Source organism: Ascaphus truei, chromosome 3 (genome assembly GCF_040206685.1).
Source record: "Ascaphus truei isolate aAscTru1 chromosome 3, aAscTru1.hap1, whole genome shotgun sequence".
In the NCBI taxonomy this organism is placed as follows: domain Eukaryota; kingdom Metazoa; phylum Chordata; class Amphibia; order Anura; family Ascaphidae; genus Ascaphus; species Ascaphus truei.
In genome coordinates this window covers 320779997-320795224 of record NC_134485.1, presented here as the reverse complement: position 1 = coordinate 320795224, position 15228 = coordinate 320779997, and the positions used below count along the sequence as shown (strand labels likewise).

General features: G+C 44.9%; 1 protein-coding gene across 4 annotated transcripts in view; it reads right to left on the bottom strand.

The window, feature by feature from the left end:
- ACVRL1 (activin A receptor like type 1) overlaps positions 1-15228 on the bottom strand; it is a 65460-nt gene that overhangs the window by 19754 nt on the left and 30478 nt on the right. For all 4 annotated transcript variants that reach the window (XM_075591174.1, XM_075591173.1, XM_075591176.1 and 1 more), the window contains 3 exons: positions 10318-10464; positions 7613-7888; positions 6488-6685 (listed from right to left, as the gene is read on the bottom strand). In XM_075591174.1, the coding sequence (XP_075447289.1) occupies positions 6488-6685; positions 7613-7888; positions 10318-10464 (621 nt within the window). The remainder of the gene's footprint in view (positions 1-6487; positions 6686-7612; positions 7889-10317; positions 10465-15228) is intronic.

The following is a 15228-nucleotide window of genomic DNA, read 5'->3' as shown; positions in this document are numbered from 1 at the left end:
TTGCCTTGTGCCCTTCTGTATCAAAAATATTCACAGGCTCTTGATTTAATTTAGACTGTCATTTTTTGACTGATATTATTTCTTGGAGTCACAAAGATGCAGCATGTTTTCTATTAGGATTTGTGTAGGAGTAGAGTTTGGCAGCTCAGAGGCAGAGAGCCAGCCCTGCTGAGTCTCACGCTTCCTGTAATGAATTCATTATGGGATGCACCAGAAACAGGACAGAATCTGATCCTCCCACAATGAAATCATTTCCCAACAATGTCCATGGACTGGAGTGAAAAGGGTTAAAGGGCTGAGAGATATTTTCCCAGGTCCTCGCCTTTTACACTGGGAGAGAAGTGCCAGAGAAATAATTAAAAAAAAAGCTCTGTCTTTAGTTCTGCTCTATAGATAAGGAGTTGAGGTCAGACTGTGTTAACTGTATGTGTGACAGGTAAAGCATATGAAACCATTTTACATTGTGAGATCTCTAAATATACAGAACAAACACCTGTTGTATATCAATGTTTTAAAAATTGGGGGGCTGGTACCCAAATGGGGGCCCAATGACCTTGGAAGGGGGGCTCAGAGTGAGATTCAGGAAGTGACGAAGGATGAGGAGGATATAGAGTGACAAAAAGACCGAGAGAAGATGAGATGTCAAAGAAAGTGACAGAGATAATGACACACAAGAGAAGACTGTTTCATTACATCAATAACCAATTATTATATTTTTAACTAATTTAAAAAAATCCTTAGTCTTTCAATTGGAATTTGCAGGGTAGAGGGGGGGGGGGGGGGGAAGGACATCCCTCAAATATCTGGAGAGTAGGGGCCCCAAAGGTCTTTGGGTGGTTCAGTGTAAATAAATTGAGAACTAATGTTGAATGTGGCTCTGCAGGGTGGTCTTAAACCATGATAATAGGAATAACAACTTATTCTTCTATAGCCAACAGTTTATGTAGCACTCTACATAATATTGAAATACCCAATCAAACCTTGTCCAGGATGGTTTGCCATCTAATCTTTTGATAACCGAGGTTCACAGAGACAAATTGCAAGTCGCTGATCCAAGCCAATGTTAAAGCCGGTAGATTACTTATCCATGGATAATATGACACAGTTTAAAAATGAATAGGTATTTTGATGAATATAGTCTTCCTATAGTAAAGTTGCTGACACCATGCCCAACTGTAGTCTTTTGAACAAGCTTTCAATACTAAGGAATATTAGCTGGTTGTTACAGGAGGACTCTTGTTTTGTGTGTCATGGAGAAGTAAGAGATATCCCATTTAAATATTTACTTAATTTCATGATGCACAGAAGGCAATAACATAAATTACCTTTATTTAAATTAAAAAATAAAAAAACAATTGTTTAATGCAGCTTTTCATCACGTGTGGTCATAAATTGAAAGATACTCCAGAACAATCCATATGATGAAAGAAACCACACAGCTATTATTACTGTGAAGTATCTTTCATCATATGGAGTGCTCTAGAGTTTATTTCAATTTTATGACCACATATACAGTACTTCCAACATGTTAAACTGTATTGTACCTATTGACCCAGTATTAAGATCTGTGGCCCTCCAAAAATTGCAGCTTCTTATCTCCACTACAATGTGCTAATGTCCACCTCTCCCTTTCAAATGGCAAGATAGGACCCTAAAATAGGACCTTTTGGTTGGTTGGTCAAGTATGGTGAAGGGTAGTTGCTTGTTATCCTAAAATATATTTATACAGCGGAGCTAGAAATGGTCTACATGTCGGGGATATTTTAAGAAGAACCTTTTCTGTGCTAAAAGTGCATAATGATACTCTAGTATTATACAGTGCAGCATGACATGCTTTGGAAGCCCCACTGAACAATATTAACAAAGTGTTAACAAAATCTAGGATTGGTGCTTGTAAAAGATATTGGGGTTGATTATATATTCTTCTGAGTATACCCCCATCACCACACATACAAATGGGGAAAAAAGATAAACAAGCATACAAAGACACATGCATACAAGTACACTAACCCAAAACACCGCTGATAAGACCACCAAAATCCCTTGTAAGACCCCCAACACCTCTCATAAGAACCCTCAACATCCCTCATAAGAGCCTTCTTACCACTTACTCCCATTCTGAGTCAGCTGCTGAGAGAAAGCAGTGGGAGAGGGACCGGGCCGCGGGCGCAGAGCCGTTACTGCCGCACAGGCACCAGCCTCTGGGGGTTCCCATATGTGCTTTGCCCTGCTGGTCGCACATACGCTGCGATAATGATCCAATTCGAATCTTCGGCTATGATGATAGGCTGGCTGTATATGCAGACAGCCTATTAGGGGCACCGACAATTCTGATTGGCCTTTGGTTCTAGCAAGGTAACGAGTGTGCATGCAGCAGCGTGGGAAACCGGTACAAGCAGGTACACTGTTGGGGACTGGTACAGTGCCCTCTAAAACAATAGTATACTGGCCAAATGGGTACATTTGCTGGGTCAGCCAAAAATATTAAGTTTTATATATAAGAAGAATCACAAAAAGTTGCATTTACTGGCAAGAGTGACTCTAGAAGCCTTTAATAGAAATAAAATGCTAAAACCTGGCGTTTATGTGTCACACTTCTCTCCCTTACAATACATTTAAATTGCTGCTGCTAGAATCATATCCTGCTCTTGTAGACTTTCATCTGCTTCTGACCTCCTGAATACAAAAAAAATTAAATAAAACCAAGAACCAAAAATACAAAACAATTAAATAAAACCAAGAACCGAAAATACAAAACAATTAAATAAAAACAAGAACCAAAAATACAATTATTAATACAGTGCAATACACTCAAATACATTACTATAAAACATACATTACTATAAAACCAAACTCTACACCTTTTATTCCATTGATTATCACTGTGGTAATCTATGCCCTCAGCAGGTCACAGATACCCATATGCCACCCAACAACACCCCGCTTCCTCTACCCCCAATACAAAGTAATGAACAAAAGGCCTATTATCCAGATCTGGATAATAGCGCATTTGCCCATTAAAAATAAAATATTAGCCAGCATATAGTAAATAAAAGTTGTACATACCTCTGCCAGGATGAAGCTCGTCCTCATCTTCAGCCTCCTCGTCCTTCTCATCCTCCACGTCTTCAGTGGGCAGCAACAGTACAATAAAAAACGAATTACTGGCAAATAATCCCTTAATTACCTTAGTGGTTATTATCCACTATGATAATTATGAGGTTTACGCCCCTCCACCACCACTAGCCACCCTGGAGACCTAACCACCCTCCCTGGGGCAACTACCCCCATCCCCAACTCCCTCTACCCCCATCACCACACATACAAATGGGCAAACGCACTAATAGCTAAATATGGCTAATAGTGCTTTTGCCCATTTGTTTGAAATCCCCCCCATAAATGCACAATAAAATAACATTGACATTATAGTACCATACATGACACAGTAGGCAATAAAACACATTTATTGTCACTGTGGTAGCCTATGCCCACAATGGGGGCACAGATTACCACATTGGCAATGAATGGGCAACCTAAAAAAAAAAATACATCAATTTTTTTAATACATTACAATTAAATAAAAATAAACATTTGCCAAATATATATATTGATTGTCAATGTGGTTGTCTATACGCTTAAGCGGGACATAGATAAACACATTGCCAATCAATGGGCATCCTAAACAAAATACACAATTAAATAAAATTTCAATACAAGTGTTTCTTACCTTTGCCAGGGTGAAGATTCATCCTCCTTATCCAAGTGCAGCACCGACTCTTGACCCACAAAGCAATGATCCTCATCTTGAAGAACACCATGATGCGCAGAAGCTCACAATCTTTTGTTGCTTGCAGATGAGGCCCCGGTGAGTCTTCTTTCTTTTCTTCTTTCTTCTCTTTAACAAGTCCAGGAGATGTTGATCCGTCATCTTCTTGGGGTCAAATGAGATGCGACAGGCCATAAATAAGGCCTGTGATATCACATTTGACTGCCCAATGGTACATCTAGCAATCTGATTGACAGATGTACCATGTGATGGCTTCCATTTTTTGGGGAGGGATGTGACAGCTTAAAGGGAGGGAAGCCAGCCAATCGGGTAGCATATGCTTCCCTCCCTTTAAGATGACATAATTTCACCCCCCAAAAATGAAAGCCATCACATGGTACATGCACCAATCGGATTGGTGGATGTACCATTTGTCAGTCAAATGTGAAGTCACGGCCTTATATAAGGCCTGTCACGTCTCATTTGACCCCAAGATGACGATGGATCAACATCTCCTGGAGCTGTTAAAGAAAAGAAAGAAGATCTACTCGCCGGGGCCTCCTCTGCAAACAAATGATGATCGTGGGCTTCTACACATCATGGTGTTCTTCAGGATGAGAATCATTGCTTTGTGGGTCAAGAGTTGGTGCCGCAGTTGGATGAGAAAGATCAATATTCATCCCGACAAAGGTAAAAAACACATATTGTATTCTATTTAATTGTGTATTTTTTTCCCCGGATGCCCATTGATTGGCAATGGGTTTATCTATGCTAGGGGTGCGCAAACTGGGGCGCGCCCCTCAGGGGGTGCGGGAGATTTGTCTGGGGGGGGGGGGAGGGGTCGCGCGGGCCGTTGCAGAGGTCCCGCGCTCTTCCCCAGGCATTTAAATTAAATCTGCAACAATAACCGGGATTCAGAATATTCAAAAATACCGGGATTCAGACGCTGTGACGCGTCTCCATGGCAACGCGGCATCAAATGACGCTGCAGGGTCATATTTGCTTTTGCCCATTTGTACGTAGTGATGAAAGAAGAGGGGGTGGGGGTAGTAGCCCAGAGGAGGGTGGTTAGGCCACGTTGGTAGGTAGCGGGAGTTGTTTAACCCCTTAATTACCATAGCAGTTAATAACCGCTAAGGTAATTAAGGGGTTAGTGGCCAGTAGTTAGTTATTTTATTTTACTATTGTTGCCCACTGAAGATGCAGAGAACAAGGAAGACCGGGAGGACGAAGATGAGGACTTGGGCGGCCTTCATCCTGGCAGGGATAAGTACAACTTTAATTTACTATATGCTGGCTAATGTTTTATTTAATGGGAACATGCAGTATTATCCTGATCTGGAGAATAGGTATTTTGCCCATTACAGTGTGTGTTGTGGGGGGAGGGTAAAGGAGGGGGTGGTTGTTGGGTGGCCATTGCTTGCCAATGTGGCTATCTGTGACCCACTGAAGTGATAGATTATCACTGTGGTAATCAATGGGTTAAATGGTGTAATGTATTTTCAGTGTATTGCACTGTATTGATTATTTGAATGGGCAAAAGCGCTATTAGCCATCTTTTGCTAATAGCACTTTTACCCATTCCTATGCAGTGTTGGTGGTCGAGGGGGTGAGTGGAGGGGGTATTTACCCCAGGATGGAGGTTTAGGCCTCGCGGGATGGGTTTAACCCTTTCATTACCTTAGCGGTTGTAACCACTAAGGTAAGGGAGGGGTTAATCGATACCATGAAGCCTAAACACCCACCCCAGGGCAACTATGAAGGTGTTATTTGGCCCATGGTGAGTGTTTAGACCTACTGGGTGGGTTGCAGGAGGGGTTAACTCCTTCATTACCATAGCGGTAGGAACCGCTAAGGTAATGAAGGGTTTAACTCCTCCCGCAACCCTCCCTGTAGGCCTAACCACCCACCCTGGGGCAAGTATAGGCTTCACCCACCCTCTACCACCAACAAACCTGGCACTGATATTTAACCCCTTCATCACCTTAGCGGTTAGCCACAGGTAATGAAGCTGGCTGTAAATGTATTTTGATTACATAGGATTGAAGTAGGGGGTCTCCATATCTAATAATAATGCGGGTCAGCTCCAGAGACCCCCATGTTCATTCCCATGTAGCAACAATACATTTTCTGCTTCATATGCACATCTCGGATCTAAGGGTGCGAGATCAGAATCTGCGAGTTGCAGCCGCGATGTGCATCTCGGAGCTACCTGAAAAGTTTGATTTGTCAAAAAATGCAAGTTTGAGCATTTTTGGAGCTACCGCTCGGTTTCTCTGTGCGGGAGTGCTGCCGATCGGGAAGATGCCGTTTCCAAGCGAGTTTGGCATTCTCTCGGAGCTCTCTGAATAGCTTACACATGCAAACTCTCTCGGAAAGTGCTCAAAACCTTCGCCAAGTCCCTTATCGGAGCTACCTGAATAGGCCCCGAGTATGACTTTGAAGATTTTAAATGTCTATACAGAAAAGGGTGGACCAGCTAATCTATCCACTGTTTAGGATTTGCAATACAACATACACTTTGAAATGAATATGCAAGGGGACATTTATTTCCTTGTGCACCTGTGAATATCAAACAGTTATTCCCATATTACAAACATTATACAGAGTGATAACAATGTGATGGCGGAAAGACAATGGAGCTTATATTCATTTCTGATTTCACACAACCATATTAAATATCAATTAGGAGGTATACTGATGTTTTGAATGGCAGCTCACCATTTATGATTGTTCTCCTGGAGATTTCCCATAACACCAAGCCGTAAGCCCAGATATCCGTCTGTTTGTAAGATTCAAATGAATCCGTGCGTATAGTTTCATCAAGGACTTCTGGTGCCATATAGCGTTTGGTGCCAACTCGAGGGTTGTTACCGATATCCAGGTAATCACCACTTTGGGAATGTATCACAGCCAGGCCTGAAAATAAGAGGACAATATCTTCTTTATTTTAATATGGTACCAACCAACTTAAACTTTGCACGGGGCTTCCCAGTATAAACATACGGACACGTTGCAAATTCAAGGGACAAGGGGGGCATACAGATACAGAAGAAGCAACGCTGCTGCTGCCTCTATATCATGGGTGCGCAAACTGCTCTATATTATGCAAACACTACACTTTGTATGAGGGCTGCCATGAGAAATAGGAATGTCATGAGAGCTTAGCAAAGGGTCAAGCAGGTGTCTCAGGTCTAACTCACACATCATACCAAGGAAACTAGTATTATTTTGTGCTATGCATTGACCTTCGATGGAATATAGCAGCCACATAGAGTTATGGCAAGTTGAGGAGGAGAGGACTGGATAAGTGCCAAACCAGACAGTGTAGATAGAAATTAGTATGAGTTAATACAAGTGCCAGTGAAGGAATAGTGCGAGAGCCAAAATAGAACTTTGGGTCAGAATGTTTAGAAGAAGATGGTGGTCAACCGTTTCCGAAGGAAAAGAAGGACAGAGAAATTAGAGGACAGAGTAATGACCGTATGAAATGCAGCAGTACGTACTTTGGTGTAGTAGGTACATACTGTACAAAAAGGTAGAGAGCACAGAAGACAGATATAACACAGTAAGGAAGGCAGCATTGAGAATAGTCAGCATGTAAGAACACACAAGTTGTTTGGGAGCCTAATACAAAGGGGAACATTTCCTGGTAAAGGAAATGAAATCAAATGTTACTTTGGGTGTTACCAGACCATGCTTCAAAGCAACGGAAAAGGTGTCAAAGTAGATGTGTCAGGAGATAACTGTTTATGTTTAAGATACAGAGCTATCACACAAAACGTTGTGAATTCTACTTCACATTACAAAAGAATACGAGATCATGCTTGAGTATACAGTACTCACCTAGATCAGCGATGCAGCATTGCTTATTTTCTTTCACCAAGATGTTTCTACTTTTAAGGTCTCTGTGCGCTATTGCAGGTTTCCCCTGGGTGCCATAAATCTCCACGTGGAGATGCACCAAACCACAAATGATGGACACTGCCAGTTGCAAGCAACCTTCAGAATCCATGGTAGTGCTTTGGAGATAGTCATATAGTGATCCACTGTTATGATAATGAGTGATTAGCCATAACTGGGTGCTGGAGTTCCTAGAAGTCATGTCCGATGCAATAAACCCTAAACAGGTAAAAGGAAACAATGTATCAGCACAATACAGCTTCTATATCTAACTGCACATGGCCATCTGATGCATACCAATGTGGTCTTAGAAGCGGATGTATTGCAATTTGAGTTCACATGCCAAATCTGTATATGTTACGTATGTTGGTCTATTATAAATTAGCACAACCTACAAAGAACGTAGTTTTAATCTGGACTAGCAATTACAATTAGTTATTGGCCTGGAGAATAGCTGTAGTTGTATTACAGGTGTACCCTGAATAAATATAGAATTAACTATCAGCAGATCTAGATTAGAACGGTTTAATTATAAAGAACTCGTGTTGTTTCAGGACATAGGTACAATGGCCATGTATTTCTACAAGGAATTAGCACAGGGGAACAATGTGTAATGAATAAGCCCTTGTTATATATAGGTGGTAACCGAAGTGTTGGAAATAGGTATTCAGGTAAACGTTAGTAAACATGTAAAATGCCATTTTTACATGAAGCGGGCAGATGATCCCAGCCGCGCACATGAGGGCTGTGCTCCACTTTCCTGTCCCAGCTGGGATCATCTACCCGCGTATCTGTTTACACCGCGTGATGCACGCCCACGAATACACTACAGGACACCGTATGTGAGTAGCCCCTTATCATTGACTGATGTTTGGCTGCTGCTGGGATATTACACACAGGGCTGATTTCTGCCTTTGAGACGCAGTCCTAATAGGAGGTGAAATTAGTGGGAGCTGCTCGATACCCCACATCTATGTCACTTACCAGGATTTAAATATGCTTCTCATTACACAAGTGCATGCCTGTGTGTTGCACAGCACTCACTGATACCTGGGTTACCTGCATTATGAATTCTCTTCAATCAAGTTATCCAATGAATCGTGTATCTGACCAGTGACCTGACACATTGGAGCACTGTAAGTTACAGAACTTTGTTCTATATGTCTATTCTCAATTTTACATTAAGAAAGGGAAAAGTTGTTGCTAATAAAAAATGCTTTGATGCCGGGGCGGAACTAGTCAAGTGCAAGTGAAAAAAAATCCCCCCTTTTCCTCTACACCCCTCTCCCTGCAGGATCCTACCTATGAAGCAGGGCCTTACGTGACCACGATGGAGGGAGCCCACGATTGCGGAAATTGGGCCCAACTTTCGGTTGGGCTAACTTCCATTTTCGGATCACCTGGGTGGGCTCCCTCTGCCGCCGGGTAAGGTGCCGTGACACAGGAAGGGCCTGGGGAAGGGGTGTGGAGACTGGAGAGATAAGGGCCTTTAAAAATGACAGAACACTGTTCCGGCTGCTAACATAAGTGCCGGATTGCTGTTCCAGCGTGTGGGAGGCTGGGCCTCAGCTGCACCTATGGGAGGCTGGGCCCCAGCTGTACCTATGGGAGGCTGGGCCTTACAGCTCAGCTGCATCTATGGGAGGCTGGGCCTCAGCTGCACCTATGGGAGGCTGGGCTTTACAGCTCAGCTGCACCTATGGGAGGCTGGGCTTTACAGCTCAGCTGCACCTATGGGAGGCTGGGCTTTACAGCTCAGCTGCACCTATGGGAGGCTGGGCCTCAGGGCTCAGCTGCACCTATGGTAGTTCTACCACTGTTTGAAACTGACTGCATATAAGATTTATATGCCCCCCTTAGCCATTTCATTATTTTGTTCTCAACCTTTTTCCTGCTGTATGTTTTGTGTTGTAAGCTCACAGTTCTCATTACTTGGAGGCGCCTGGTTAAAAAATTAGCACTTTTAGTCCCCTGCATTTTTATGATGCATTTACTGAGCATCTCCCTTATCATGGGCAAGTTCTTTTTTCACAGCAGTATCTGGATTAGCAGGGCTAGATTTTTCGTAAACTACTGCAGGGTTCATTTAAAGGGCCATAAGGCGCCTGCCAGCACCAGGAAGCGGTCTCTTGGCAGAAGAGTGCTTCGTAAACATGGCTCAATATTGGGGCAGTTGTGCTCTGGGAGGTTTTCAAGTTAAAAAAAAATTAGCTGTCAGGAGGAGGAGAAGCACTTCTGCTGTTACACACTCTTCTTTCTAGTCATTATGTACCGAATCGCAAATAATGGATGCCTCCACACCACGCCTTCCACTATTCAAATGCAAAAACTAGTTTCTTGCGTCCACTAACCAAACGTAGAATCCCGGCTTTTATAAAAGTACAGTTTAATTATTCAACATAGCCATCCTAAAGTAGATCTTCCTCAGGCTGAATAAACGACACTGGTACATTAAGAGTACCAAAACACAAAACCCCAGCAAGCTCTTTTTGGGAACCCCTTAACTACATTAAGAGTACACCTCCTTTTTTTTACTTTTACTTACTGTATCTGTGTTATTTTTTGCTTTTTTCAATTTGAATACAGTGTTTTGGGTCGGGATATCTAACATTGTACTACAGTAGAAATTTGACGTCCATGTCACTTACCCAAAATGTTCTCGTGTCGCAGCAGCACGGTGTTGTAAATTTCCGTTTCTCGAAACCATGATTGTTCATCTCGAGAAGAAAAGATCTTCACTGCCACATTTTCCCCCTGCCACATGCCTCTCCACACTTCCCCAAATCGCCCTTTACCTGCCAAATAAGACTTTGTTAGATCCAGCCAACGAGCCTTAAAAGCAAGCGCCAAATTCCCATACTAGTTCAATGCCATTAAAAAAAAAAAAAAGCAGTGCAGCATCCAAATCCTCATCTTCAACTGTTGTGGATGCACTGCTGGACTAGGTCCTCCGCAGTTATCTTCCAGGCACTGCTGTACTAGGTCCTCCGCAGTTATCTTCCAGGCACTGCTGGACTAGGCCCTCCACAGTTATCTTCCAGGCACTGCTGGACTAGGTCCTCCGCAGTTATCTTCCAGGCACTGCTGGACTAGGCCCTCCGCAGTTATCTTCCAGGCACTGCTGGACTAGGCTCTCCGCAGTTATCTTCCAGGCACTGCTGGACTAGGTCCTCCGCAGTTATCTTCCAGGCACTGCTGGACTAGGCCCTCCGCAGTTATCTTCCAGGCACTGCTGGACTAGGCCCTCCGCAGTTATCTTCCAGGCACTGCTGGACTAGGTCCTCCGCAGTTATCTTCCAGGCACTGCTGGACTAGGTCCTCCGCAGTTATCTTCCAGGCACTGCTGGACTAGGTCCTCCGCAGTTATCTTCCAGGCACTGCTGGACTAGGTCCTCCGCAGTTATCTTCCAGGCACTGCTGGACTAGGTCCTCCGCAGTTATCTTCCAGGCACTGCTGGACTAGGTCCTCCGCAGTTATCTTCCAGGCACTGCTGGACTAGGTCCTCCGCAGTTATCTTCCAGGCACTGCTGGACTAGGTCCTCCGCAGTTATCTTCCAGGCACTGCTGGACTAGGTCCTCCGCAGTTATCTTCCAGGCACTGCTGGACTAGGTCCTCCGCAGTTATCTTCCAGGCACTGCGGTTGCAAGCCACTCTTCCATGTTGATACAACGCTTTTTCTAATTTCATATTTGTATCTTAATATATATGTATATGATGCGAGGGGTGAAACAGGGGGGAGAGAGGGTGTGACACTATGGGGAGAGAGATTGGGTGACATGGGGGGGAGACAGTTGGTAACATGGGGGAGAGAGGGGATGACACGGGGGGTGGCACCGGGGAGAGAGAGTGGGTGATATGGGGAGAGAGTGTGTAACATCAGGGGAGAGTGAGTGACACAGGGGGAGAGAGTGGGTAACATGGGTGGAGAGAATGGGTGATTTGGGGAGGGGAGAGTGTGGTTCACATTAAATTGAGTCAGTAACATAAGGGGGGGAGTGGGTGACATGGGGGTAAAATGGGTGACATGGGGGGAAAGTGTGGGTGACATGGGGGAGAGAGTGGTTGATATGGGGGGGGTGAAAGTGGGTGATATGGGAGGAGAGAGTGGGTGATATGGGGAGGGAGTGAGTGACATCGCGGAGAGAGTCGGTAACATGGGCCAAGAGAGTGGGTGATGTGGGGGTGAGAAGACATTGGTGGAGGAAGTAACATGGAGTGGCTGCAGGGGGGAGTCAGTAACATGGGGGAGAGAGTGGGTAATATGGGGGCAGAGAGTGAGTGACATGGGGGGGAGAGTGAGTGACATGGGGGGGAGAGAGTATCATGGAGGGGAGAGAGCGTGACATGGGGGGGAGAGTGACATGGAGGGGAGAGTGCCTGACATGGGGGGAGAGTGCGTGACATGGGGGGAGAGAGTGAGCGATATGGGTCAAGAAAGTGGATGATATGGGGAGGGAGTGACCTCGCGCAGAGAGTTGGTAACATGGGGCAAGAGAGTGGGTGATATGGGGGTGAGAAGACATTGGTGGAGGTAGTAACATGGAGAGGCTGCAGGCGGGAGTCAGTAACATGGGGGAGAGAGTGGGTAACATGGGGGGGAGAGAGTGGGTGACATCGCAGAGTCAGTAACATGGGTGGGAGAGAGTGGGTGACATCGCAGAGAGTCGGTAACATGGGGGGGAGAGAGTGGGTGACATCGCAGAGTCGGTAACATGGGGGGGAGAGAGTGGGTGACATCGCAGAGAGTCGGTAACATGGGGGGCAGAGAGTGGGTGACATCGCAGAGTCGGTAACATGGGGGGGGGAGAGTGGGTGACATCGCAGAGAGTCGGTAACATGGGGGGGAGAGAGTGGGTGACATCGCAGAGTCGGTAACATGGGGGGGGGAGAGTGGGTGACATCGCAGAGAGTCGGTAACATGGGGGGAGAGAGTGGGTGACATCGCAGAGAGTCGGTAACATGGGGGGGAGAAAGTGGGTGACATCGCAGAGTCGGTAACATGGGGGGGAGAGAGTGGGTGACATCACAGAGTCGGTAACATGGGGGGGAGAGAGTGGGTGACATCGCAGAGTCGGTAACATGGGGGGGAGAGAGTCAGTGACATCGCAGAGAGTCGGTAACATGGGGGGGAGAGAGTGGGTGACATCGCAGAGTCGGTAACATGGGGGGGAGAGAGTGGGTGACATCGCAGAGTCGGTAACATGGGGGGAGAGAGTGGGTGACATGGAGTGGCTGTACTTCTCTACTTCCCGGTGCACGGGCAGCAGGAATGTGCAGCTTCCCACCACCTCTTCTGGTTAGCTGCTTAATGCTGGAGTGATGATAAATACTATCCCATTGCTCTCCCTACACTGGAAACCAGTGATTAGCACAGGAGAGGAGTGGGACAGTATTCATCAGCGCAATGTTATTAAACAAGAAGCAGCTGAAAATAAGCAATTCCTCTTAAGTGCACTGATGCATAATGTGAAGAGTGGTGCTCAAAAAAAATCACATGTGGCTCTATAGGCAACTTGTTGATATAATATATAAATGTCCAGATGCTATCAAAATGTCCAGTATATATAATAATTAGTGTTGGCCTGAAAGGGATATGTGCCTAGTGGTGTCCACCTGACAACCACATATTGAGACACACCCATAAACACCCAGTCATATACAGGCAATATATAGAAACATTTTAAGCTGTTAACAGGATATATAACAGGACACTTTGGCCCGTTACCTGCCAGCTTCCATGACCATCCTCTTAAGTTGCAGTGTCCAGGAGTCAGGGAGCGCAGACACCAGGATGAACATATGAGGAGAAAAAACAATAACACAAATGATAGTGCAATCCTGTATGATAGGGAAATGATGCAACTGGGAACGGGAACATACACAGTGGATAAAACAGATGTATACAGATAGCCACTGCTATAATCCCATCGGATGGGAGGATGGAGCAAAATAAGATGTACACATGACACAGTGGTTGAAATTAAGAATAGCCACACAGGTGTAGAAAATGGCAAAAAAAGGTTTAGTTGATGAACATCAGGAGACACACGGATGCAGTGGGAACTTACAATCAAGCCCCAGAAATCAGGCAATGGAAAAAGAGCTTAGTCTGTGTCCGTTGTGGGAGAGATAACCTGTATGCGTAGTGACTGTTGCAGGGGGGTCAGGCTGCGCCGGCGGTTCCTCCACTGTCAGCCACCGCAGGACTTCCGGGTTTGGTTCTCTCCACCAGTCTTCCGCACCACGTGACTGCGTCACACTGCGGGCACAGCAAGCTTTTTGGAAAACTGGGATAACAAAACTAATCTTTCCTAATTGCAAACACACAGCAAAATATTCCAGGCCACTTCTCCAATGGGACTGAATCTCAGGTGAATCACACAAGATGGAACTGATGAAACTCTTAGAACACTTAGAACTTAGTGGTGCGGAAGACTGGTGGAGAGAACCAAACCCGGAAGTCCTGCGGAGGCTGACAGTGGAGGAAGCGCTGGCGCAGCCTGACCCCCCTGCAGCAGCCACTACACATACAGGTTACATCTCCCACAACGGACACAGACTAAGCTCTATTTCCATTGCCTGATTTCTGGGGCTTGATTGTAAGTTCCCACTGCATCCGTGTGCCTCCTGATGTTCATCAACTAAACCTTTTTTTTTGCCATTTTCTACACCTGTGTGGCTATTCTTAATTTCAACCACTGTGTCATGTGTACATCTTATTTTGCTCCATCCTCCCATCCCATAGGATTATAGCAGTGGCTATCTGTATACATCTGTTTTATCCACTGTGTATGTTCCCATTCCCAGTTGCATCATTTCCCTATCATCCAGGATTGCACTATCATTTGTGTTATTGTTTTTTTCTCCTCATATGTTCATCCTGGTGTCTCCGCTCCCTGACTCCTGGACACTGCAACTATATAAGGATTTATAAGGAAGATCCACTGAAGGTCGAGCTGCAATCTGACACTGGTCGTATATTATTTTATCTTTATTATCTATTTCATATTCTGCATTTACTATACTGTATTATTTCCTCCCATCTGGAACACACGCGGGAGCGCCTGCTGATTTCTGTGTTCTTGCATCCTCTTAAGTGCACTCCCTGGTTTGATTAGAAAAATTATACATACCTTTTAATTGATTTAATTAAAAAAAAAAACATTCAGCCTTTTAAGGAGGATAGCAAGAAACCCAGAGGAAGGCAATAGGTGGCGAAACGCGTGCCGGGGTTCTGACACGTTAGATGTCATCATTGATGCCACGTAGACCCGGGGTCTGAGAGTAGGAGCCACTTCAGGTGTTGATCTCCTTCCAGAGCTCCTAAGTTTCCCTGATTTAGCGATTTAGTTCCAGGAACGAATTGAAAGAAATCATGCATCACCTATTCTCCTTACATTGCCCCCCCCCCCTATCCCTACTACCATTTACCCTCTTATTCCTGACATACGTAGAATAAGGTTACATACAGCATCGGATACTAATAGACACTGTATCTATAATCCACTTGTTATCAGGCTTTACAGATATAATTTCTTCGTGTTGTGGGGAGCGCAG